The sequence below is a fragment of the Musca autumnalis genome, unplaced genomic scaffold (genome assembly GCF_047663935.1).
Source record: "Musca autumnalis isolate F117 unplaced genomic scaffold, ASM4766393v1 scaffold_5, whole genome shotgun sequence".
Taxonomy (NCBI): Eukaryota; Metazoa; Arthropoda; class Insecta; order Diptera; family Muscidae; genus Musca; species Musca autumnalis.
The window spans coordinates 194,616,972-194,642,583 of record NW_027412088.1 but is presented as its reverse complement, the minus strand read 5'-3'; the positions used below and the strand labels follow the sequence as shown (position 1 = coordinate 194,642,583).

The window sequence follows — 25,612 nt, the reverse complement described above, 5'->3', positions numbered from 1 at the left end:
AAAATAGATGCTCTAATGAACCATAGATTTGCTAGTGAACCATCGGTGCTAGTGAGCTATTGACTGGGAAGCTAGTTAAACTCTGCTGAGCTTGTAAAACATTGGTGATGTACATTGATTACCTGTCGAACTATTAGAGAGGTAGTGAACCATTTGTGAGCTAGAGAGCCACAGGGTAGTTGGTGAACCATTGGTATGCCAGTAAATCACCGATTAGCAAGGCTAGACGACATAAGCCCTTCTATAAGGCCATCTTGAGAACTTCTTTAGGTAACAGAACACTTCTTGAGGTCTTCTGTGGACATCAGAAGAACTCTTGAGTTCTTCTAAAGGCACACGGAACCTGTTGAGGCCTTCAATAGACAACAAAAGATCTTCTGGGGTCTTCTATATGAAACCGAAAACCTCTAAGTCTTCCATAGGCTGCAGAAGATTTCCTAAGGGCTTCAATAGACAACCTGTTGAGGTCATACAAAAGGAAGCTTTTTTTCTATAGAAAAAAAATCCTCAGGTCCCTCAGGAGGCTTTTTTTCTATAAAAAAAAATCCGCAGGTCCCTGAGGAGGTTTTTTTCTAAAGAAAAAGATTCCTCAGGTCTCTAAGGAGGCTGTCAATACATACTTCTCCAAAAAGATTGGGGAGGCTTTTGTGGAATTTTTTCTATAGAAAAAAACTTCCTCAGAGACCTGAGGAATTTTTTTCTACAGAAAAAATTCCACAGGTCCATGAAGAGGCTTTTTTCTAAAGGTCCCTGAGTAGTCCTTTTTATAGAAAAAATTCCTCAGATCTCCGACGAGGCTTTTTTCTATAGAACAAATTCTCAGGTCCCCGAAGAGGCTTTTTTTCTATAAAATACCTCAGGTCTCTTAGGAGGCTTTTTTCTATAGAAAAAATCCTCTGGTCTCTGAGGAGGCTTTTTTCTATACAAAAAATCTTAAGGTAGCCGAGGAGGCTTTTTTCTATCATCAGGTCCCTAAGAAGACTTTTTCTGTAGAAAAAAATTCTCTGGTCTCTTAGGAGGCTTTTTTCTATAGAAAAAATCCTCTGGTCTCTGAGGAGGCTTTTTTCTATAGAAAAAAATCTTAAGGTAGCCGAGGAGGCTTTTTTCTATCGTCAGGTTCCTAAGAATACTTTTTTATGTAGAAAAAAATCCTCAAGTCTCTGAGGAGGCTTTTTTTTTTATAGAAAAAAATTCCGCAGGTCCCTGAGGAGGCTTTTTTCTAAAGAAAAAAACCCTCAGGTCCCTGAGGAGGCTTCTTTCTGAAGAAGACTTTTTTATGTAGAAAAAATATCCTCAAGTCTCTGAGGAGGTTTTTTTTCTATAGAAAAAAATTCCTCAGGTCCCTGAGGAGGCTTTTTTCTAAAGAAAAAAACCCTCAGGTTCCTGAAGAGGCTTTTTTTAAAGGAAAAAGTTCCCTCAGAAGGGTATTTTTCTATAGAAAAAAAATCCTCAGGTCCCTGAATAGTCAGTTTTCTACAGAAAGACTTTTTTCTAAAAAAAAATCCTCAGGTCATTGATAAGGCTGTTTTCTAAAGAAAAAAATCCTCAGGTTCCTGAGGAGGCTTTTTCCATAGAAAAAAAAACTCCTCAGATTAATGGGGAGGCTTTTTTCTACAAAAAAAAATTCCTCAGGTCTCTGAAGAGGCTTTTTTCTACTGAAAAAATTCCTCAGGTCCCTGAAGAGGCTTTTTTCTAAAGGAAAAAGTTCCCTGAGGTGGTTTTTTTCTATAGAAAAAAATCCTCAAGTCCCTGAGTAGTCTTTTTTCTATAGAAAAAAAATCCTCAGATTCCTGATGAGGCTTTTTAGAAAAAAATCCTCAGGACAAAACACACTTCTCTAAAAAGATTGAGGAGGCCTTTTTTATAGAAAAAACTCCTCAGATCCAAGGGGAGGCTTTTTTCTTTTTTCTCTGAAGAGGATTTTTTTAAGAAAAAATTCGTCAGGTCCCTGAGTAGTTTTTTTCTACTAAAAAAGGCCTCCTCAACCTTTTTAGAGAAGTGTGTTTTGTCCTGAGGATTTTTATCTAAAAAGCCTCATCAGAAACCTGAGGATTTTTTTCTATAGAAGAAAGACTACTCAGGGACTTGAGGATTTTTTTTCTATAGAAAAAAGCCTCCTCAGAGACCTAAGGATTTTTTTCTATAGAAAAAAAACCACCTCAGGGAACTTTTTCCTTTAGAAAAAAGCCTTTTCAGGGACCTGACGATTTTTTTCTATAGAAAAAAGCCTCCTCATAGACCTAAGGATTTTTTTTTTCAGTAGAAAAAAGACTACTCAGGGACCTGAGGATTTTTTCTTAAGAAAAAGACGCTTCAGAGACCTGAGGAATTTTTTTTGTAGAAAAAAGCCTCCCCATGAACCTGAGGAGTTTTTTTCTATGGAAACGCCTGAGGTGCTTTTTTATATATAAAAAAAGCCTCCTCAGGGACCTGAGAATTTTTTTTCTTTAGAAAACAGCCTTATCAGGGACCTGAGGATTTTTTTTTTTAGAAAAAAGCCTTTCTGCAGAAAAATGACTATTCAGGGACCTGAGGAATTTTTTTCTATAGAAAAGCACCCTCCTCAGGGAACTTTTTTCTTTAAAAAAAAGCCTCTTCAGGAACCTGAGGAATTTTTTTCTATTAAAAAAAGCCTTATCAGAGACGTGAGGATTTTTTTTTAGTAGAAAAAAACTACAATAAACTACACTAAAACTAAAAAAACTAGGTCTCTGAGGAGGCTTTTTTCTATAGAAAAAAATTCCTCAGGTCCCTGAAGAGGCTTTTTTCTAAAGGAAAAAGTTCCCTGAGGTTGTTTTTTTTTTCTATAGAAAAAAAATACTCAAGTCCCTGAGTAGTCGTTTTTCTATAGAAAAAACTCCTCAGGTCCCAGATGAGGCTTTTTTCCAAAGCTTTTTTCTATAGAAAGAAATCCTCAGGTCTCTGAGGAGGCTTGAGGCTTTTTCTATAGAAAAAATCCTCTGGTCTCTGAGCAGGTTTTTGCTATTGAAAAAAATAATCAGGTCCCAGAGGAGGCTTTTTCTATAGAAAAAAACTTGTCAGGTCCCTGAGGAGGTTTTTTTTGTATAGAAATCATTTCCAGTTGCCGTGTATTATAAAATTTCAAATAATGTTCTCGTTTTGCTAACTAATAGTACAGCACACTATATTAATCTTTCATGCATACAAAATGCTATTTGTGCATTTCTCTGTGTATGTGTGTTGATGCATTTTATACTATGAATAGTTTACATGTCCCAAATAGCCATTATTACAGTCGTTTATTTTATATTTAAGCCATTATAATGCATGATGCACACAAAATACTCAATTCGTCTCTTGTCTAAAATGTTCCACACTCTTCTCGTTTTGCTTCCAATTGGGATGCAGGCAATGGATTTGTTCCTTCCTCCAACCCCATGCCATGTTACATGACTACTATGGCCATTAGATTTTGATGTTGATGTATGTTACCAATAACAATGAAGTGGATGGTGAGAGCGTGTGTTTTTTATAACAATATTCGTTTTTCTTTTTTTGTTCTCAACTATGAGGGTGTTGAGCATATTGGCCACAAAAGTTTGTGTTTTTTTATAAAACTAGAGAATGGAATGGCAAATATGTGTTTATGTGTGTGAGTGTTTGTAGAAAATAGAACATTGGTGGCGTTTATTTAATTGGGATAGCTGTTACAATTTTGATTTTTCAAAATAGTCTGGCTTAATCCCTTTTGTTGTTTTAATATTTAAAACAACAAGTTTATTAGTGGAGAAGGTTTGGCATTGTTCGCCAAGGGGTAAGGCAAGGAAGACTAGTTTCGATCCACGCCACTGGATCTCATCAGTTCCCTTTGTTTCTTGTTTGTGGATATTCTCCACCGAAGTTATTTTTCAATAACTTCTTCAACAAGGAACTTTTTATACCCAAACATCAATCGTCAGCTCGAAGTATAAACGTAAACAAAGAAAACCCTTCAATGAGAAGTTTTTCTTTGGGTACCTAACACAACTCCGACGAAAGTGTTTACGAAACAAAGCAAACCTTCTTCCACTCGTATGTGTCGTTGATTTTTCAACAAATGCACATACCCAAATGCTGTTTGGTAGCTTATATACCAACAACACACAAAACCGTGCCAGTGTTTCTCAAATAGAACATTGGTGGCGTTTATTTAATTGGGATAGCTGTTACAATTTTGATTTTTCAAAATAGTCTGGCTTAATCCCTTTTGTTGTTTTAATATTTAAAACAACAAGTTTATTAGTGGAGAAGGTTTGGCATTGTTCGCCAAGGGGTAAGGCAAGGAAGACTAGTTTCGATCCACGCCACTGGATCTCATCAGTTCCCTTTGTTTCTTGTTTGTGGATATTCTCCACCGAAGTTATTTTTCAATAACTTCTTCAACAAGGAACTTTTTATACCCAAACATCAATCGTCAGCTCGAAGTATAAACGTAAACAAAGAAAACCCTTCAATGAGAAGTTTTTCTTTGGGTACCTAACACAACTCCGGTGGAGAATATCCACAAACAAGAAACAAAGGGAACTGATGAGATCCAGTGGCGTGGATCGAAACTAGTCTTCCTTGCCTTACCCCTTGGCGAACAATGCCAAACCTTCTCCACTAATAAACTTGTTGTTTTAAATATTAAAACAACAAAAGGGATTAAGCCAGACTATTTTGAAAAATCAAAATTGTAACAGCTATCCCAATTAAATAAACGCCACCAATGTTCTATTTGAGAAACACTGGCACGGTTTTGTGTGTTGTTGGTATATAAGCTACCAAACAGCATTTGGGTATGTGCATTTGTTGAAAAATCAACGACACATACGAGTGGAAGAAGGTTTGCTTTGTTTCGTAAACACTTTCGTCGGAGTTGTGTTAGGTACCCAAAGAAAAACTTCTCATTGAAGGGTTTTCTTTGTTTACGTTTATACTTCGAGCTGACGATTGATGTTTGGGTATAAAAAGTTCCTTGTTGAAGAAGTTATTGAAAAATAACTTCGGTGGAGAATATCCACAAACAAGAAACAAAGGGAACTGATGAGATCCAGTGGCGTGGATCGAAACTAGTCTTCCTTGCCTTACCCCTTGGCGAACAATGCCAAACCTTCTCCACTAATAAACTTGTTGTTTTAAATATTAAAACAACAAAAGGGATTAAGCCAGACTATTTTGAAAAATCAAAATTGTAACAGCTATCCCAATTAAATAAACGCCACCAATGTTCTATTTGAGAAACACTGGCACGGTTTTGTGTGTTGTTGGTATATAAGCTACCAAACAGCATTTGGGTATGTGCATTTGTTGAAAAATCAACGACACATACGAGTGGAAGAAGGTTTGCTTTGTTTCGTAAACACTTTCGTCGGAGTTGTGTTAGGTACCCAAAGAAAAACTTCTCATTGAAGGGTTTTCTTTGTTTACGTTTATACTTCGAGCTGACGATTGATGTTTGGGTATAAAAAGTTCCTTGTTGAAGAAGTTATTGAAAAATAACTTCGGTGGAGAATATCCACAAACAAGAAACAAAGGGAACTGATGAGATCCAGTGGCGTGGATCGAAACTAGTCTTCCTTGCCTTACCCCGTGGCGAACAATGCCAAACCTTCTCCACTTATAAACTTGTTGTTTTAAATATTAAAACAACAAAAGGGATTAAGCCAGACTATTTTGAAAAATCAAAATTGTAACAGCTATCCCAATTAAATAAACGCCACCAATGTTCTATTTGAGAAACACTGGCACGGTTTTGTGTGTTGTTGGTATATAAGCTACCAAACAGCATTTGGGTATGTGCATTTGTTGAAAAATCAACGACACATACGAGTGGAAGAAGGTTTGCTTTGTTTCGTAAACACTTTCGTCGGAGTTGTGTTAGGTACACAAAGAAAAACTTCTCATTGAAGGGTTTTCTTTGTTTACGTTTATACTTCGAGCTGACGATTGATGTTTGGGTATAAAAAGTTCCTTGTTGAAGAAGTTATTGAAAAATAACTTCGGTGGAGAATATCCACAAACAAGAAACAAAGAGAACTGATGAGATCCAGTGGCGTGGATCGAAACTAGTCTTCCTTGCCTTACCCCTTGGCGAACAATGCCAAACCTTCTCCACTAATAAACTTGTTGTTTTAAATATTAAAACAACAAAAGGGATTAAGCCAGACTATTTTGAAAAATCAAAATTGTAACAGCTATCCCAATTAAATAAACGCCACCAATGTTCTATTTGAGAAACACTGGCACGGTTTTGTGTGTTGTTGGTATATAAGCTACCAAACAGCATTTGGGTATGTGCATTTGTTGAAAAATCAACGACACATACGAGTGGAAGAAGGTTTGCTTTGTTTCGTAAACACTTTCGTCGGAGTTGTGTTAGGTACCCAAAGAAAAACTTCTCATTGAAGGGTTTTCTTTGTTTACGTTTATACTTCGAGCTGACGATTGATGTTTGGGTATAAAAAGTTCCTTGTTGAAGAAGTTATTGAAAAATAACTTCGGTGGAGAATATCCACAAACAAGAAACAAAGGGAACTGATGAGATCCAGTGGCGTGGATCGAAACTAGTCTTCCTTGCCTTACCCCTTGGCGAACAATGCCAAACCTTCTCCACTAATAAACTTGTTGTTTTAAATATTAAAACAACAAAAGGGATTAAGCCAGACTATTTTGAAAAATCAAAATTGTAACAGCTATCCCAATTAAATAAACGCCACCAATGTTCTATTTGAGAAACACTGGCACGGTTTTGTGTGTTGTTGGTATATAAGCTACCAAACAGCATTTGGGTATGTGCATTTGTTGAAAAATCAACGACACATACGAGTGGAAGAAGGTTTGCTTTGTTTCGTAAACACTTTCGTCGGAGTTGTGTTAGGTACCCAAAGAAAAACTTCTCATTGAAGGGTTTTCTTTGTTTACGTTTATACTTCGAGCTGACGATTGATGTTTGGGTATAAAAAGTTCCTTGTTGAAGAAGTTATTGAAAAATAACTTCGGTGGAGAATATCCACAAACAAGAAACAAAGGGAACTGATGAGATCCAGTGGCGTGGATCGAAACTAGTCTTCCTTGCCTTACCCCTTGGCGAACAATGCCAAACCTTCTCCACTAATAAACTTGTTGTTTTAAATATTAAAACAACAAAAGGGATTAAGCCAGACTATTTTGAAAAATCAAAATTGTAACAGCTATCCCAATTAAATAAACGCCACCAATGTTCTATTTGAGAAACACTGGCACGGTTTTGTGTGTTGTTGGTATATAAGCTACCAAACAGCATTTGGGTATGTGCATTTGTTGAAAAATCAACGACACATACGAGTGGAAGAAGGTTTGCTTTGTTTCGTAAACACTTTCGTCGGAGTTGTGTTAGGTACCCAAAGAAAAACTTCTCATTGAAGGGTTTTCTTTGTTTACGTTTATACTTCGAGCTGACGATTGATGTTTGGGTATAAAAAGTTCCTTGTTGAAGAAGTTATTGAAAAATAACTTCGGTGGAGAATATCCACAAACAAGAAACAAAGGGAACTGATGAGATCCAGTGGCGTGGATCGAAACTAGTCTTCCTTGCCTTACCCCTTGGCGAACAATGCCAAACCTTCTCCACTAATAAACTTGTTGTTTTAAATATTAAAACAACAAAAGGGATTAAGCCAGACTATTTTGAAAAATCAAGTTTGTAGAAAATGATTTTGCTATGGTCGAATAGTTGTAAGCAGAGAACAAAGAACCAAAAAACGGTGTTAGAATATTTTTACTTGGTCAGCAGTATAACAAACGATTTTTTGTTTTCTGCCTTCTAACGGTTATTGACTGTGTAAAGCTGAAGTGTGTATGTGAGTTTGGATGTGTGTCCGCTCAAGTATACACTGTGTACTCAATGCTATTGTTATAGTGGTGATGTGTACATAATATGTGTGGTTACACCGGATGCAGATGGTGGTGATGATATTGCCTTTTGCTTTGGAGAATGATGTGAATATTATAAAGCGAAGAGAAGAGGTGAGGTGTGTGTGTGTGTGGAATCAATAGCCATCGTTAAAGCCCGCATTTTGTTGATAATGTTTTTGGTTAACGCTCGCCAGTTTTTTAGTATCATTTTTTTCGGGGCTACAATAAGGGGATGAGTTTTCAAGGAAATATGTTACAAATTTGATGCTATTGTTAAAAGTGATGTTTTACAACAAAAGAATAATATGTGCAACAACAAAAGCAACAACAGCAGCAACCAAAATTTAAAATGTATGTCGTTCAATAAATTTCCTTATGGAGAGAAGTGTAATATGTAAATGTGAAGGGGAAAATCGGTGTTCACAAGCTAACATCCGACTCCTCCCATCTATTGTGGGAAGGATGTAATTGTAAAATATGTAAAAGTTTTTTTTTATAAAGGGATATGACAGGATATTTGTTGTTATTTTTTTTTTGATACTTTAAAAGCATAATAAAGGATATTTTAAATTGTTTTGGCAAGCTTTGCAACTTCCGAAAGATGGACAGTTTCAAAGTATTTAGTGCAAAATTTTCTAAAATCCAAGAGCGAACAAGTGGAGCTTAGGTGAGGTGATTAAACCTGTAGTAGAGTTAGTGTGATAGCTTCGGCAGATTACCGACCTAGTGAACCAATTCTTGTTGAGCCATTAATAGACTGCAGAATTTTATGTGATCATATTTCCACTGATAAGCTACTAAACCATAAGTGAGCTCGAGAAGCGCGTTGAACCACTGAGGCGCTAGTAATCTATTTTTGAGTTTTTTTTCTAATTGTGAGCTTAGAATTTATGCAAGCTGAATGGGTAGTCATTGGTAAGGTGGTTAATCGTTGGTGTTCGAATGAAAGGTCAGAAGCTAAAGGCCCTTGAAAGCTAGTAAGACCTTTATAAACTTGGTAGGCTTTAAAAATATTGGCTTTTTTACCCTATCCTACTTTCGAAACGAAATTACAGTTCATGAATTTATGTTTTTTACAATTAAGTATGCCCTTTGATTTTTTTAATTCTTCTGGGTGTTATATGCTAATATGTATATGGCGATAAATTTTATTCGCGATCCCCCACATTATCAATTCATGGAATGGCTAGATGAAGTCCCTTCAAAAAAACCAAAAAAAAAAAAAAAATCAGGAAAAACTCACAAATCCTCAAAAGTTTCCATAAAATCTGAAGGATTTACATTGGCATATCAGACAATTTTTTTCTGATTGTTACTTTTTTGGCGAATTACATTGGCATTAAATTGATACGAACACCACAAACACTTTTGGCTGTATGTGAATAAATAAAAAAAAACGATTTTTGAGGATATTCAGATTTTTTTGACAGGCAGGATGGGCGACTATCCATAGTAGAGAACATTTTAACACTTGTATTGCAAGTGAATTGTATACAAAAAAGAATAAATATTGAGTTACACAATTACGAATACATTGCTAAGGCCAATTGGTACTTCACTATCGCCATGAATTTGTAAAAAATATATTTTTTTAAATCAATCTCCAATCAATTTTAATCATTAAACCTTGAGAATTAATTTTTAAAATTAACTCGTCAATATAAGGTAGAGTGGATGGCTCTTTGGGGCGTCTACCGTATAGTATATGACCCTATGGGGCGTCTACCGTATAGTAGATGGCTCTTTAAGGCGTCTACGGCATAGTAGGTGGCCCTTTGGGGCGTCTACGATAAAGTAAATGTCCCTTTTGGGCGTCTACGATAAAGTAAATGTCCCTTTGAGGCGTCTACGGTATAGTAGATGGCCCTTTGGGGAGTCTACGTTAGAGTAGATGGCCGTTTGGGGAGTCTACGTTAGAGTAGATGGCCCTTTGGGGCGTCTACTGTAGAAAAGAAGGCCCATTAGCGCGTCTACGGCAGAGTAGATGACCCATTGGGGTGTCTACTGTGGATTAGATGGCCATTTGGGGCGTCTACTGTAGAGTAGACGGCCCTTTGAGGCGTTTACAGTAGAGTAGATGGCCCTTTGGGGCGTCTACTGTAGAGTAGATGGCCCATTGGGGCGTCTACTGTAGAGTATATGGCCCATTGGGGCGTCTACTGTAGAGTAGATGGCCCATTGGGGAGTCTACTGTAGAGTAGATGGCCCATTGGGGCGTCTACTGTAGAGTAGACGGCCCACTGGGGCGTCTACGGTAGAGTAGATGGCCCATTGGGGCGTCTACTGTAGAGTGGATGGCCCATTGGGGCGTCTACGGTAGAGTAGATGGCCCATTGGGGCGTCTACTGTAGAGTGGATGGCCCATTGGGGCGTCTACGGTAGAGTAGATGGCCCATTGGGGCGTCTACTGTAGAGTGGATGGCCCTTTGGGGCGTCTACCGTAGAGTAGATGGCCCTTTGGGGCGCCTACGGTAGAGTATATGACTGTTTGCGGCGTATACGGTAGAATAAATGTCCCTTTGGGGCGCTTACGGTAGTGCAGATGACTCTCTGCGGCGTCTTTGGGGCGCCTACGGTAGTGCAGATGACGCTCTGCGGCGTCTTTGGGGCATCTACTGTAGATTATATGGCCCTTTGGGGCGCCTACGGTAGAGTAGATGACCCTTTGCGGCGTCTACGGTAGAATAAATGTCCCTTTGGGGCGCCTACGGTAGTGCAGATGACTCTCTGCGGCGTCTGTGGGGCGTCCACTGTTGAGTAGATAGCCCTATTTGGCGTCTACGGTAGAGTAGATGGCCTTCGGGGCGTCTAAGGTAGAGTAGATGGCCCATTGGGGCGTCTACGGTAGAGTAGGCCCTTTGGGGCGTCTACAATAGAGTAGATGGCCCTTTGGGGCGCCTACGGTATAGTAGATGACTCTTTGCGGCGTCTACGGTAGAATAAATGTCCCTTTGGGGCGCCTACGGTAGTACAGATGACTCTCTGCGGCGTCTTTGGGGCGTCTACTATAGAGTAGATGGCCCTTTGGGGCGTCTACTGTAGAGTAGATGACCCTTTAGGGCGTCTACTGTGGAGTAGAAGGCCCTTTGGGGCGTTTACTGTAGAGTAGATGACCCTTTGGGGCGTCTACTGTAGAGTAGATGGCCCTTTGAGGCGTCTGCTCTAGAGTAGATGGCCCTTTGGGGCCCTATTAGGGCGTCTACTGTAAAGTAGATGGCCCATTGGGTCGTCTACTGTAGAAAAGATGACCCATTGGGGGCATCTACTGAAGAGTATATGGCCCATTAGGGCGTCTGCTGTAGAGTAGATGGCCCATTGGGGCGGCTACTGTACAATAGATGGCCCATTGGGGCGTCTACTGTAAAGTAGATGGCCCATTGGGTCGTCTACTGTAGAAAAGATGACCCATTGGGGGCATCTACTGAAGAGTATATGGCCCATTAGGGCGTCTGCTGTAGAGTAGATGGCCCATTGGGGCGTCCACTGTACAATAGATGGCCCATTGGGGCGTCTACTGAAGAGAAGATGACCCATTGTGGCGTCTACTGTACAATAGATGGCCCATTGGGGCGTCTACTGAAGAGAAGATGACCCATTGTGGCGTCTACTGTATAATAGATGGCCCATTGGGGGCGTCTACTGTAGAATAGCTGGCCCATTGTGGCGTCTACTGTAGAGTAGATGGCCCTTTGGGGCGACTATTGTCGAGAAGATGGCCTTTTGGGGCATCTACTGTAGAGTAGATGGCCCTTTGGGGCGTCTACTGTAGAGTAGATGGCCTTTTGGGGCGTCTACTGTAGAGTAGATGGCCCTTTGGGGCGTCTACTGTAGAGTAGATGGCTCTTTGGGGCGTCTACTGTAGAGTAGATACCACATTGGGGCGTCTACTGTAGAGTAGATGGCCCAATGGGTCGTCTACTGTAGAGTAAATGGCCCATAGGGTCGTCTACTGTAGAGTAGATGGCCCATTGGGTCGTCTACTGTAGAGTAGATGGCCCTTTGTGTAGTCTACTGTAGAGTAGATGACCCATTCGGGCGTCTTCTGTATAGTAGATGACCATTTCGGGCGTCTTCTTTAGAGTAGATGGCCATTTGGGTCGTCTACTGCAGAGTAGATGACCATTTCGGGCGCTTACTGTAGAGTAGATGGCCCTTTGGGTCGTCAACTGTAGAGTAGATGGCCCTTTTTGTCGTCTACTGTAGAGTAGTTGGCCCTTTTGGTCGTCTACTGTAGAGTAGATGGCCCTTTGGGTCGTCTTCTGTAGAGTAGATGACCCTTTGGGTCGTCTACTGTAGAGTAGATGGCCCCTTTTGGTCGTCTACTGTAGAGTAGATGGCCCTTTGGGTCGTCTACTGTAGAGTAGATGGCCCCTTTTGGTCGTCGACTGTAGAGTAGATGGCCTTTTGGTTCGTCTACTGTAGAGTAGATGGCCCTTTGGGTCGTCTACTGTAGAGTAGATGGTCCCTTGGGTCGTCTACTGTAGAGTAGATGGCCCTTTGGGGGTTCTATAGACCCTTTTTGAAAAAAGGGTGCTTCTATAGACCCTTTCTGTAAAAGAAGGGTGCTTCTATAGAACCTTTCTGTAAGGGAAGGGTGCTTCTATAGACCCTTTCTGTGAAGGAAGGGTGCTTCTATAGACCCTTTCTGTAAAGGAAGGGTGCTTCTATAGACCCTTTCTGCAAAGGAAGGGTGCTTCTATAGACCCTTTCTGAAAGACCATTTCGAGAAAGAGTGTGCTTCTATAGACTCTTTCTAAAAGAAAGGAAGACCCTTTCTAACAGAAAGGTGCTTATACCCTTTTTGAAAAAAGGTTGCTGTTATAGACACTTCCTGAAAGAAAGGGTGCTGTTATAGACACTTCCTGAAAGAAAGGGTGCTGTTATAGACACTTCCTGAAAGAAAGGGTGCTATTATAGACACTTCCTGAAAGAAAGGGTGCTGTTATAGACACTTCCTGAAAGAAAGGGTGCTGTTATAGACACTTCCTGAAAGAAAGGGTGCTGTTATAGACACTTCCTGAAAGAAAGGGTGCTGTTATAGACACTTCCTGAAAGAAGGGGTGCTGTTATAGACACTTCCTGAAAGAAAGGGTGCTGTTATAGACACTTCCTGAAAGAAAGGGTGCTGTTATAGACACTTCCTGAAAGAAAGGGTGCTGTTATAGACACTTCCTGAGAGAAAGGGTGCTGTTATAGACACTTCCTGAGAGAAAGGGTGCTGTTATAGACACTTCCTGAAAGAAAGGGTGCTGTTATAGACACTTCCTGAAAGAAAGGGTGCTGTTATAGACAATTCCTGAAAGAAAGGGTGCTGTTATAGACACTTCCTGAAAGAAAGGGTGGTGTTATAGACACTTCCTGAAAGAAAGGGTGGTGTTATAGACACTTCCTGAAAGAAATGATGCTTCTATAGACCCTTTCTGAAAGAAATGATGCTTCTATAGACCCTTTCTGAAAGAAATGGTGCTTCTATCGACCCTTTCTGAAAGAAATGGTTTTCTATAGACCCTTTCTGAAAGATACGGTGCTTCTATAGACCCTTTCTGAAAGAAATGGTGCTTCTTTAGACCCTTTCTGAAAGAAATGATGCTTCTATAGACCCTTTCTGAAAGAAATGGTGTTTCTATAGACCCTTTCTGAAAGAAATGGTGCTTCTATAGACCCTTTCTTAAAGAAATGGTTTTCTATAGACCCTTTCTGAAAGAAATTGTGCTTCTATAGGCATTTTCGTCCAATGTAGAGAATGTGGTCCCTTGGCTCGTCTACTGTAGAGTAGATGGCCCTTGGGATCGTCTATTGTAGATGGCCCTTGGGGTCGTCTACTGTAGAGAAGATTGCCCTTTGGGTAGTCTACTGGAGGGTAAATGACCGTTTTGGTCGTCTACTGGAGAGTATTAGGTCGTCTACTACACAGGAGATGACACTTTGATTCGGCTACTGTACTACTTTGATATGGATATTTTTTGTTTAATTTCTTTAATTTTTTTGTAGCTTTTGTTTTCATATCCGCAATAAATATTTTTATATGTGCCTCTTTTATTTCTCTTGCAGGATAAAAACACCTATAAAATCAATAGTGGTGCCAAAAGTGAAGCTCGCCTACCTGCTGTTTTTCGGGCACATCATAATGCACGTATTCTGTGTGTTATGGAACATCCCACACTTAAGATACGTCAAAATGCCTCCCTCCTCTTGGATGTACAATGTAAGTAGAATATTCTTATCCTTCACTATGCTACATTGTTTATCAATTTTATGGTTATGCAAAGATATTTCACACAACGATCCTCTTCCAATGTTAAAATTGTTAGCTCTTCCCTTTCTGCTCAAAGGGATATAAGGAAATTAATGAATTGCAATTTAAAATTTATGCAACCAATTATTGTTGCAATTATGATAATGTGCCTTGGCTGCTACGAGTTTTCTATCTCTCTGCATCCAAGGATAATAGATCCTTAACAAAATATGCATTTAATCAATATGAAATTATTGAAAGCATAACATAAATATTTTGATTGTTCTAAGGGATTAGATGAGTTGGCAACAATGTTGTGGGGATATATATGGGGAAATATTACAAAGATTTTGTTGAGAAGGTAAGCAAATCTAATTAATAAATTTGTGTAGAGAACGAATGTGTATGTAAGTTATCTCATGTGTAGAATTACATATTTATGTTTAGATTTACTAACTTCATTCAGTCGTTAACTGATAAAATTTGGTTTTGCAAGAATTTCTTTTAAATATTACGAAAAATTAAAGTGTTTTAAAATTATCTTTAAACTCTTAAATCCCCGGCTCTGTTACTTCGTTAACAAGCTAATACACGAACTACCTATCATTAAAGCTATCTTCATCCTGTAAAGCTGTAATAACAGCAGACTAACTATCAAACCATATCGGCTTGTTGCCAGTCTGTTGGCTTTTGTATTGCGTGTTTGTGTGTGTGTGCGCGAGTCTATCACTGTGGTGCACTTCATAAAGCACAAAGTCAAGAGTCGTTAAAGTGTCATTAGCCCGACAACAAAACTCTATCCAAGAACAGTCATAAAAAATGAATGTTAAAATGAAAGAATACATCGTCAACAACAACAGCAACAATAACAATGTCCAAACCAACAAGAATTGGTAAATAAACTGGCAAACGAGCGACAGACACACCAACAACAGAGTAAAATTGCAACAACAGTAGCAGCAGCAATTGAAAATTGGTTGCCATTCTTTAGATTGTTAACGAAAAATGCCGCCAAAGTCGATATTTTCTTGATTCTTTTCATGGTGCGCTATATTTTTGCTATTCTCTTTTCCTTTCCCATCTCCAACAAGAAAACCAAAAACTCCAAAAGCCACTAAGGCTGTCAATTGCTATAAACTTTAAAAGCAACGGCACCCAAAGAAAACAACAAAACCAATGTTGCAAAATGCATTTAGCGATAGAAAATCCAAAATGTTAGGAAAAAAAATGAAACCAAGTTGTGTGTGGCAAGGGAATCCCAGGCATAAACAAAAGTTAAGCAATTTGAAAAGACAGTAGAAGACGACGACACAAAAGCCATAGACACAGTTGCCAGTGAGAAACAAGAAGAAAAAACCCTAGCGAGAAGGAAAAAAACAAACTTCTATTTTCTTTCAATCGCAGCAGAACGAAAACACAAAAAAACACGAAAGCAGCGATACCTTAAGTCGGTTAAATGATATGGAAAGAAACTTAAATTGAGATAAACATAGAGAAAGGAAGACAAGCGAAGCAGAAAAAAAGCACAATTCGTTGTAGCTTAAATTGGCATTAAAGAAAACGTTTGTCAAAACTGTATCTAGTTTGCATATGAAATTACCTTAATTTAGGAAATGTGCAAATCAAAATAATTTGAGATTTGATGGGATCGAAATCGAATTTTACGCTAAGCCAATATCTTGATAAGCAATAAATCAGCTTTGGAAAAACCACAAAATTTCTTTAGGAGTATAACCGTGATTATCCGATTGGTAGAGTAAGTATGTGGTCCTTTAGGTCATCTAATATAAAGAAGATGCCCCTTTGTATAAATTTGCACAAAATACTACGAAGGCCAAATTTTTTACTGAATCGGCTGATCCGTTTGCTCATGATGTCAAACGGTTACTGCAATTTTAGAGAAACATTTTAAAAATTTTGATTTTTTTAATCCACGTTTTATTTGTTTAATCCAATTTTTTTAAATCCATATTTTAATTTTTTTTTTAATCTACGTTTTAATTTTTTTTAAATCCAAGTTTTAAACTTTTTAAATCCACGTTTTAAAAAATAATTAAAAAATCCACGTTTTAAAAAATAATTAAAAAATCCACGTTTTAAAAAAAAAATGTTTATAAAAATCCGAGTTTACTATAAAAAAATTAAAGTCCGCGACTTACAAATTTTTCTTTAAAAATCCAAAAAAATACATACATCTCTTGAAAAAGCGACGTTTTCAAAAAAAAAAAAAAAAAATAAATTTATAAAAAGTCCACGTTTTGAAAAAAATTCCACGTTTTAAAAAATATTTAAAAAATACATTCTTTAAAAATTTCACGTTTGAAAAAAATATTTGAAAATTCCACGTTTTGAAAAAAAAAAAAATATTTAAAAAATCCATGCTTTTAAAATTCCACTTTTAAAAATCCATTCCATGAAAATTCCACATTTTGAAAAAAAAGTTATTTCAAAGTCCACATTTTTGGAATAAAAAAAACAAAACATATTAAAATCCATTCTTTGAAAATTTCACGTTTTGAAAAGAAATTATTAAACAAATCCACATTTAAAAAAAACAAATAAAAAATCCACATTCTGGAAAAAAAATAAAAAATCCACTTTTTTAAAAAAAGAATTATTTCAAAAATCCATTTGCACCTGGTGTTAAAGAGTTTTTTTAAGGCTTTCGTTTCATTTTCTCACGACTTACCCCTAAAAAATTTTACTTTCGTAATGGTTTTGCAATTTCTAGTTGTTGTAAAAAAAGAAAATCTATTTAAGAGAAGCTCTTTAATTGAACTTTTCAGAAATTTTGTGTTGACATGTATAGTCCATATTCCTGATCTATGCCTCGTAGATATATTACGATGTGCAAAGTATGAACCCAATCGGTTACCGCATTCAAAAGTTATAGTGCTCACAATTTTAGAGAAAATTTTTAAAAAATTCAAGTTTTGAAAAAAAAAAAAATAAATCGCGTTCTATCAAATTATTTTTAAAAGTTTTGAATTTTTTTTAAATCCAGGTTTTAAATTTTTTTAAATCTACGTTTTAAATTTTTTTTAAATAATTTAAAATTTGAAATTTTTAAATAAAAAGATAATCCACGTTTAAAAAAAAATTATAAAAATCCGCGTTTAGTATAAAAAATTTTAAAGTCCGCGTTTTAGAAATTTTCTTTAAAAAATCCACGCGTTTCGGAAACTTTTTTTAAAAAGTCCACGTCTTGAAAAAAAAATATTCAAAACATAAACGTTTGAAAATATATATGTAATTAAAAAATTCATTCTTTAAAAATTCCACGTTTTGAAAAAATATTTAAAAATTTAATTCATTGAAAAATCCAAGTTTTGAAAAAAAAAATTTAAAAATTCCACGTTTTGAAAAAATATTTAAAAATGTAATTCTTTGAAAATTCCAAGTTTTGAAAAAAATATTTAAAAATTCCACGTTTTAAAAAAGAATTATTAAAAAATGCCATTCCTTGAAAATTCCACGTTTTAAAAAAGAATATTTTAAAAATCCACGTTTTGAAAGAATTTTTTTTTAAAAATCCACGTTTTGAAAGAATTTTTTTTTTAAAATCCACGTTTTGAAAGAATTTTTTTTTAAAAATCCACGTTTTGAAAAAAAACATATTTTAAAAATCCACGTTTTGAAAGAATTTTTTTTTTAAAAATCCACGTTTTGAAAGAATTTTTTTTTAAAAATCCACGTTTTGAAAAAAAACATATTTTAAAAATCCACGTTTTGAAAAAAGATTTTAAAAATCCGCGTTTTGAAAAAAAGTATTTTAAAAATCCACGTTTTGAAAAAAAAAATATTTTAAAAATCCACGTTTTGAAAAAAGGTTTTAAAAATCCGCGTTTTGAAAAAAATATTTTAAAAATCCACGTTTTGAAAAAAATTATTTTAAAAATCCACGTTTTGAAAAAAGATTTTAAAAATCCGCGTTTTGAAAAAAATATTTTAAAAATCCACGTTTTGAAAAAAATTATTTTAAAAATCCACGTTTTGAAAAAAATTATTTTAACAATCCACGTTTTGAAATTTTTTTTTAACAATCCACGTTTTGAAATTTTTTTTTAAATCCACGTTTTGAATTTTTTTTTAATCCACGTTTTGAATTTTTTTTTTTTAAATCCACGTTTTTAATTTTTTTTTAAAAAATCCACATATTGAAAAAAAATATTTTAAAAATCCACGTTTTGAAAAAAATTATTTTAAAAATCCCATTTGAAAAAAAATTATTTTAACAATCCACGTTTTGATTTTTTTTTTTAAATCCACGTTTTGAAAAAAATTATTTTAAAAGTCCATGTTTTGAAAAAAATTATTTTAAAAATCCATGTTATGAAAAAAATTATTTTAAAAGTCCACGTTTTGAAAAAAATTATTTTAAAAATCCATGTTATGAAAAAAACAAGTGAGCCAAGGCTATAGTCGGGTCGGGGCCGACTGTGTAATACCCTACACCACTACCCCCGTTCATAAGCTTTTGACTAATAAAATTCAAAATATTAAAATTGGTATAGTTTAGCGCCTTTGCTCTGAATGTCTTCATTAACACAGGTCAATTTTTTTGAAACGCATTTAAGTGCATCGACAGTACAACCCAAATAAAAAATGGAAAAGTGGGATGTATACCAACCATCAATAGGCTTCTTTCTGTGTTAGACCCCCATCAACCCCCAAAATTTTCTGAGGATCCGATCAAAATTTCGTAGTGTGATTGCACAAAAATGGAAAAAGGGATGCATTACCGACTATTGCGATATCTCTGTTGTTTGACCACCTATGACAACCTACTTCGCATCGTTGTAAAGGTGATATTTTCTACTTTCCTTGCCAGGTTTTGCTTTCGATATACCACCTACAGAAGGGAGATATTAACTTTGAAATAAAACGTTGGTCTTTTTTCCAAATATTTTTTTTCACATTCCGACCCCTGAATAATATCCGCCCATTACCAAAAATCAAAGGGTTTTTTCCTCTGTGGGACCCCCAATAACACCCAAAATTTCGTGACGATCCAATTAAAAATGCGACCTGTAGCCTGATTTCCAAAAAGTGGAAAAATGGATGTATTGCCGACTATTGCGATATCTCAGTTATTTGGATACCTACGCCAACCTGCTTTACATCATTGTAATGATGGGATTTTTTACCTTCATTGTCAGACTTTGCTTTTAGAAGGTCCCGAACCAAAGCTGTGATATTCGTCATTATTATTAAAATCGCAAAAATGATTTGATCCCCTATGAGAACCTACTTTGCATCATTAGAAAGGCGATATTTTCTACTTTAATGGCCAGGTTCTGCTTTTGGTATACCCCGTATAGAACCTGAGATATTCGCTTTGGAAAAAAACGTTGTCTTTTTATCCACATAAGTTTTTTGCCCATTCCGACCCCTAAATATTATCCGACCATCACCAAAATCAATAGGCTTCTTCCCCTCCGGGACCCCCATCAACATCCAAAATTTTGTGACGATCCGATCAAAATTGCGACCTGTAGCGTGATTACAAGGTTTAGATGGACAGACGGACAGACGGACGGACGGACGGACTGACGGACGGACACACATAGCCAGATCGACTCAGCTCGTCGAGACATTCATTTTGGTATATATAAGTATGGGTCTACGACCATTATTTCGATGCGTTACAAACTTTTTGGCCAAAACCAACTTATAATACCCTCCCCACATAGTGGTGTAGGGTATAATTATTTTAAAAGTCCACGTTTTGAAAAAAATTATTTTAAAAATCCATGTTATGAAAAAAAATATTTTAAAAGTCCACGTTTTGAAAAAAATTGTTTTAAAAATTCACGTTTTGAAAAAAGAAATTATTTAAAAAATTCACATTTTGAAAAAAATATTTAAAAAATCCACACAAAAAAATCAAAAAAAATTATTTTTTAGAAGGAATTTTTTAAAATAAATATTTATTTTTGAAAAAAAAAAAAAACATTTAAAATATCCACGTTTATAAAATATATATACATATCCACGTTTTGAAAAATAAAATTAAATTTACGGCAGAGTTGAAGGTAAAATTTATTGCAGAGTAGAAGACCCTTGGATCGTCTACTGTAGAGTAGATGGTCCTTTGGGTCGTCTACTGTAGAGTAGATGGCCCTTTGGGTCGTCTAATGTAGAGTAGATTGCCGCTTGGGACGTATACTGTAGAGTAGATGGTCACTTGGGTCGTCTATTGTAAAGTACATGGCCCTTTGACTTATTAGGTGCCCCTTTTGGTCATCTACTGTAGAGTAGATGCCCCTTTGGGTATTCTTCTTATTAAATTTATTAAATTGTCTAGGACACATAACTTCAATTAAGTCTTCACATTTTTTTTCACTTCTCACATATGCATCCTCCTCTTTACGAACAATTTTATCTTATTTTGCCTGCCATCATGCAATCACTTTCATTGAAACTCATTTCCTTTTTACCTTTAAACTTTTCAACAAAACGGTATCTCTTTCTGTTATTGCGGCAGACACTACCCATCTGCCTTAGGGAGAATGGGCAAGTTTCATTTTTCTCCGACACAACACTTAAAAGTCTTTGTCAAATTGAGGTATCCTAGAATATTTATAACATTTACAACCTCATCATAATAACTACAATTACTTAGAAGTTTGTTATGCTTCTTCTTGTTTTTTCTACTTGCTGCTGCTATTGTTACCACCTTCAAAACTATAAATAATATTTATTTCACTACTTGTTTACAAAGACCTACAGATTCTTTTCTCTTACTGGGTCTGCTCAGTAAAGGCAGTCAGGAAAATTTTTCAAAGTAAAAAACAGGAAAAATGAAATGGTGGCCAACATGGCATGGGCCAAAATGCAACACTTGAGTGCAATCGAAAAAAATGTATTCAAAACTCTGGAAAAAAGTAAAAATATAACAAATGCTGTTAGCTATACTTTGTAGTTTTCATCAGTATTGTAAATTGTTGAAACATTTCTCTCGTTCTTTGGGTTCCTCACAGGTACCAACCAAAAATATGTTAACAACTCCTGAAACCCTTGCAAAAAAAAGAGAAATTCTAGGTGCCAGAGGAGCAAAAGAAACAATAACAACAACATTACTAGGTGTTGTTATATGATGCCTGTGTTTTGTTTTTTCGTCTTGTGAAAATTTGAAAATATTTTCTACTTTAACTTGTCGGGCAAAATAAAAGTTGTTGAAATTTGCCAGGGAAGATGTAAAAAAAAATTAAGATGAATGAATGAAAATGCAATTTGTACAATTTTTGGGAGAGAGGGTGTTGAATTTTTAAAATATTTTTTCGGAATATTATTTAGAGAAAGAAGTACCCCCTCGCCACATACAGAGGTATGTTGTGTAATTTTAAAATAGGTACAAATTATTGGTTTTTACTCACTGCTATTAATTACTTCATTTAAAAATTTCGTGTCTAATTCCTTATCAAAATGTGTGCCACTAATGATAAACTTATGATGTCTGACAAAATTATAAAATATTTTACCAAAAAATCCAATTCCAAATTTTCACGTTGCACAAAAAAAATTAAAATAAAAATATTTTTAAAAAATCCAGTTTGCATAAAAAATTAAAAATATATATTTTTAAAAAATTCACGTTGCATAAGAAATTTAAAAATATTTTTAGAAAATCCACGTTGCATAAAACAGTTAAAAAGAAAGTAGAATAAAAAATTAAAAAAATATTTTCAAAAATTCAGCGGTGTAAAAAAAATTGTAAATATAAATTTTTAAAAATCCACGTTGCATAAAAATATTGAAATTTTTTAAAAAAACACGATGCATAAAGAATTAAGAAAATATTAGAAAAATCCACGTTGCATAAAAAATTGAAAAAGTATTTTTAAGAAATCCGCATAGAATAAAAAATTGAAAAAGTATTTTTAAGATCTCCACAGAGAATAAAAAAATTGAAAAAGTTATATATAGATTTTTTTTTATAAAATCCACGTTACATAAAAAATTAAAAAAAAAATATTTTTAAAAATCCACTTTGGATAAAAAAATTGAAAAACATATTTTAAAAAAATCCACGTTGCATAAAAAATTTAAAAAGTATTTTTAAGAAATCCGCATAGAATAAAAATTTAAAAAAAGTATTTTTAAAAATTTCACCTTACATAAATATATTGAATTCTTTTTATAAAATCCACGTTACATAAAAATTTGAAAAAATATTTTCAAAAATCCACGTTGCATAAAAAATTTTATGAAAAGTCTACTTTGCATAAACAGATTAAAAAAAAGCATTTTTTATAAAAATCCGCTTTGCATAAAAAAAATTAAAAAATATTTTAAAAAACTCCTTGAATCAAAAATTTGAAAAATATTATTAAAAAATCAGCGTTGTATAAAAAATTGAAAAAGGTATTTTTAAAAAAACCCCGTTCCATAAAAATTATAATAAAAATGTTTTTAAAAATCCGCGCTGCATAAAAAAATTGAAAAATATTTTTAAAAAATATTTTTAGAAAATCCACGTTGCATAAAAAAATTAAAAAGAAAGTATTTCAAAAAAGCCACGTTGCATACAAAATTTAAAAAATATTTAAAAAAAATACACTTTGGATAAAAAATTTAAATTTTTTTTTTGCTTAGAAAATTAAAAAAAAATTTAATTATTTTAAATATTTTAAAAAATTCAAAATATATATTTTTTCAAAATCCACGTTGCATAAAAAATTTAAAAATATATATTTAAACAAAACCACCTCGCATAGAAAAATTGAATTTTTTGTTTTTAAAATCCACGTTGCATAAAAAATTTTAAAAAACTCCTTGAATAAAAAAATTTAAAAAATATTTTTAAAAAATCAGCGTTGTATAAAAAATGTAAATAGTATTTTTAAAAAATCCCCGTTGCACAAAAAATTAAAAATAATATTCCTGAAAATCCGTGTTGCATAAAAAATTTAAAAAATATTTTTAAAAATTCACGCTGCATAAGAAATTTAAAAGAAAGTATCTCAAAAAATCCACGTTGCATACAAAATTTAAAAAATATTTAAAAAAAAATACACTTTGCATAAAAAATTTAAAAATATTTCTAATTTTTTTTTTTTTTGCTTAAAAAATTAAAAAAATATTTTTAATTAAAAAAATTGTTTTTAAAAAATTAACGACGTCTAAAAAATTCAAAATATTTTTTTTTCAAAAATCCATGTTGCCTAAAAAATTGAAAAATTTATTTAAAAAAAAAAACACCTTGCATAAACAATTGAAAAGAAAAATTTTTAAATAGTCTAGCTTAATCCCATTGTTGTTGTTTTAATATTTTAAAACAACTAGTTTATTAGGGGTAAGGCAGGGAATACTATAGTTTCGATTCTCGCCACAAAATTTCATCAGTTCCCTTGTTTTTTGTTTGTTGATATTCTCCACCGAAGTTATTTTTTAATAACTTCTTCAACAAAAAAACTTGTTATACCCAAACATCAATCGTCAGCTCGAAGTATAAAGGTAAGCAAAGAAAAAAGTTCAATGAGAAGTTTTTCCTTGGCAACCTCACACAACTCCGACGAAAGTGTCTGCGAAATCTAGTATGTGTCGTCGAATTTCGACGAAAGCACACACCAAAATTTGGTTTGTCTGCTTTACAGCAAAAACAACACACGTCGTGCCAGTGTCTTCAATTAGAAACATTGTGGCGTTTTTTTATTGGGATAGCGTTTGCAATTTTGTTTTTTTCAAAATAGTCTGGCTTAATCCAGTGGAACAATTTTCTCTGAAAAAATATTTTTTTAAAAAACTTCTTGCATATAGAATTGAAAAAATATTTTTAGAAAATCAACGCAGCTTTCAAAGTTAAAAAAATATATTTCAAAAATCAGCTTTGAAAAAAAATTAAAAAAGTTTGTTTTTAAAAAATTCACGTCGCATAAAAAACTTTAAAAAAAATATTTTTAAAAAATCCAAGTTGCATAAAAAATTTAAAAAGTATTCTTAAAAAATCTTCCTGGCATAAAAATATTGAATTTTTTTTATAAAGTCCACGCTGCATGCTAAAGTTGAAAAATATTTAAAAATCCACGTTGCATAAAAAGTCCAAGTCGAAGTCCCGTTCTCAAAATATGTGTCACTAATGGAAAAACTTTGATGTCTGACAACTTTATTCAAAATTTTCAAAAAAGCGCAAATTCCAGATTTTCATTAAACCAGTTTTCATCTTCTTTTTTTGTACTACAAACAAAATTGTATTCCCGTTTCGTGTGCCTTTATTTCTCTAATGACAAGCCCATAAAGGATGTCTGCTAAACTAACAAAGAACTTCCAAATAGCCTAAATTCCTGATTTTTGTTAGACAATTCCGATTTCTTTGTCTGCTCCAAACGATTTATGTTCACAATTTTTTTTTGAGATTTTTTTTTTGTTTAAGTTTAAACATGCCTTACAAATAAGCCCAACCATGCATGGGAATTATCTCAAAGCTTTAAACCTTTGATTGGTCATCATCACATTGTTATGTGTGATGTCGTGGTTGGTGCAGGTGCGTCTCTTTGTTGTTGTGGACTACATGTGTCTACATATGGCTATGTGATTGTTGTCCAACCGACAGTCAGTCTAGCATCACATCCATTCATCCATTCTTTTCATGCTCTAACCTCAGTCTAGCCATATTCTCTAACAAATGTACTAGTACCAACCCCCTTTGTATACCGCATAGCTCACATCTCCCCAACTGACCACTACATTTTTAAGTGTACGGAATTATTAGCTTTGATTGTTGGGATATTAATACAAATAACAACAACAACTAAAACCATAACTAAAAAAATCCTCTATCCTCTATCTAACAAAGGGATTTGTAGTTTTGTGGTTTACATGTCTACGTAATGCAACATAACAACAGAAATACAATAAAAAAGAAGATATTCACACAAATTCATACTTGAAAACAGATTTGTTAACACACACACACACACTTATATGGTGTGTATGTCTATCCATCTGTCTCGCAGTGCAGTGTTTATACATTTGCCTAACACAAAATTTTTATATCAAATATTGAGTGTTGCCAATTAGTAAGGATTTTCCAGTATTTAATAGAGATTTTTATAGATTAGAGATTGTCTTTGTTATTTTGGTTAGCATTTGGTTTGGTTGAACGCACGTGGATGTTGGTATTTGTAGGTGTTTTTTGTTTTTGACTCTCAACAAGTCCTTTTGTGACATGATAAGCCAGTTATGTATAAGAGGATCAGTCAAATTGAATTGATGTGGACTTTACACAGCAATCAGTTTTCCATAAAACTGGGGAGGGAAAGAAACCGGCCATTGACCTAGTATAAGAATAAAAGATTTCATCATACCTAAAAATATGCCTTTGGGTCGTCTAGTGTAAAGTAGATGGCCTTTTGGGTCGTCTACTGTAAAGTAGATGGCCTTTTGGGTCGTCTACTGTAAAGTAGATGACCCTTTGGGTCGTCTACTGTAGTGTAGATGGCCCCTTGGGTCGTCTACTGTAGTGTAGATGGCCCTTTGGGTCGTCTACTGTAAAGTAGA

At 34.6% G+C, this 25,612-nt stretch overlaps 1 protein-coding gene across 1 annotated transcript in view; it reads left to right on the top strand.

Annotated features, from left to right (window-relative positions):
• The window catches only part of tei (irregular chiasm C-roughest protein teiresias), a 368,344-nt gene that overhangs the window by 232,179 nt on the left and 110,553 nt on the right, over positions 1 to 25,612 (top strand). Inside the window, exon 7 of the mRNA XM_073990187.1 lies at positions 13,927 to 14,080. Coding sequence (XP_073846288.1) covers positions 13,927 to 14,080 — 154 coding nt within the window. The remainder of the gene's footprint in view (positions 1 to 13,926; positions 14,081 to 25,612) is intronic.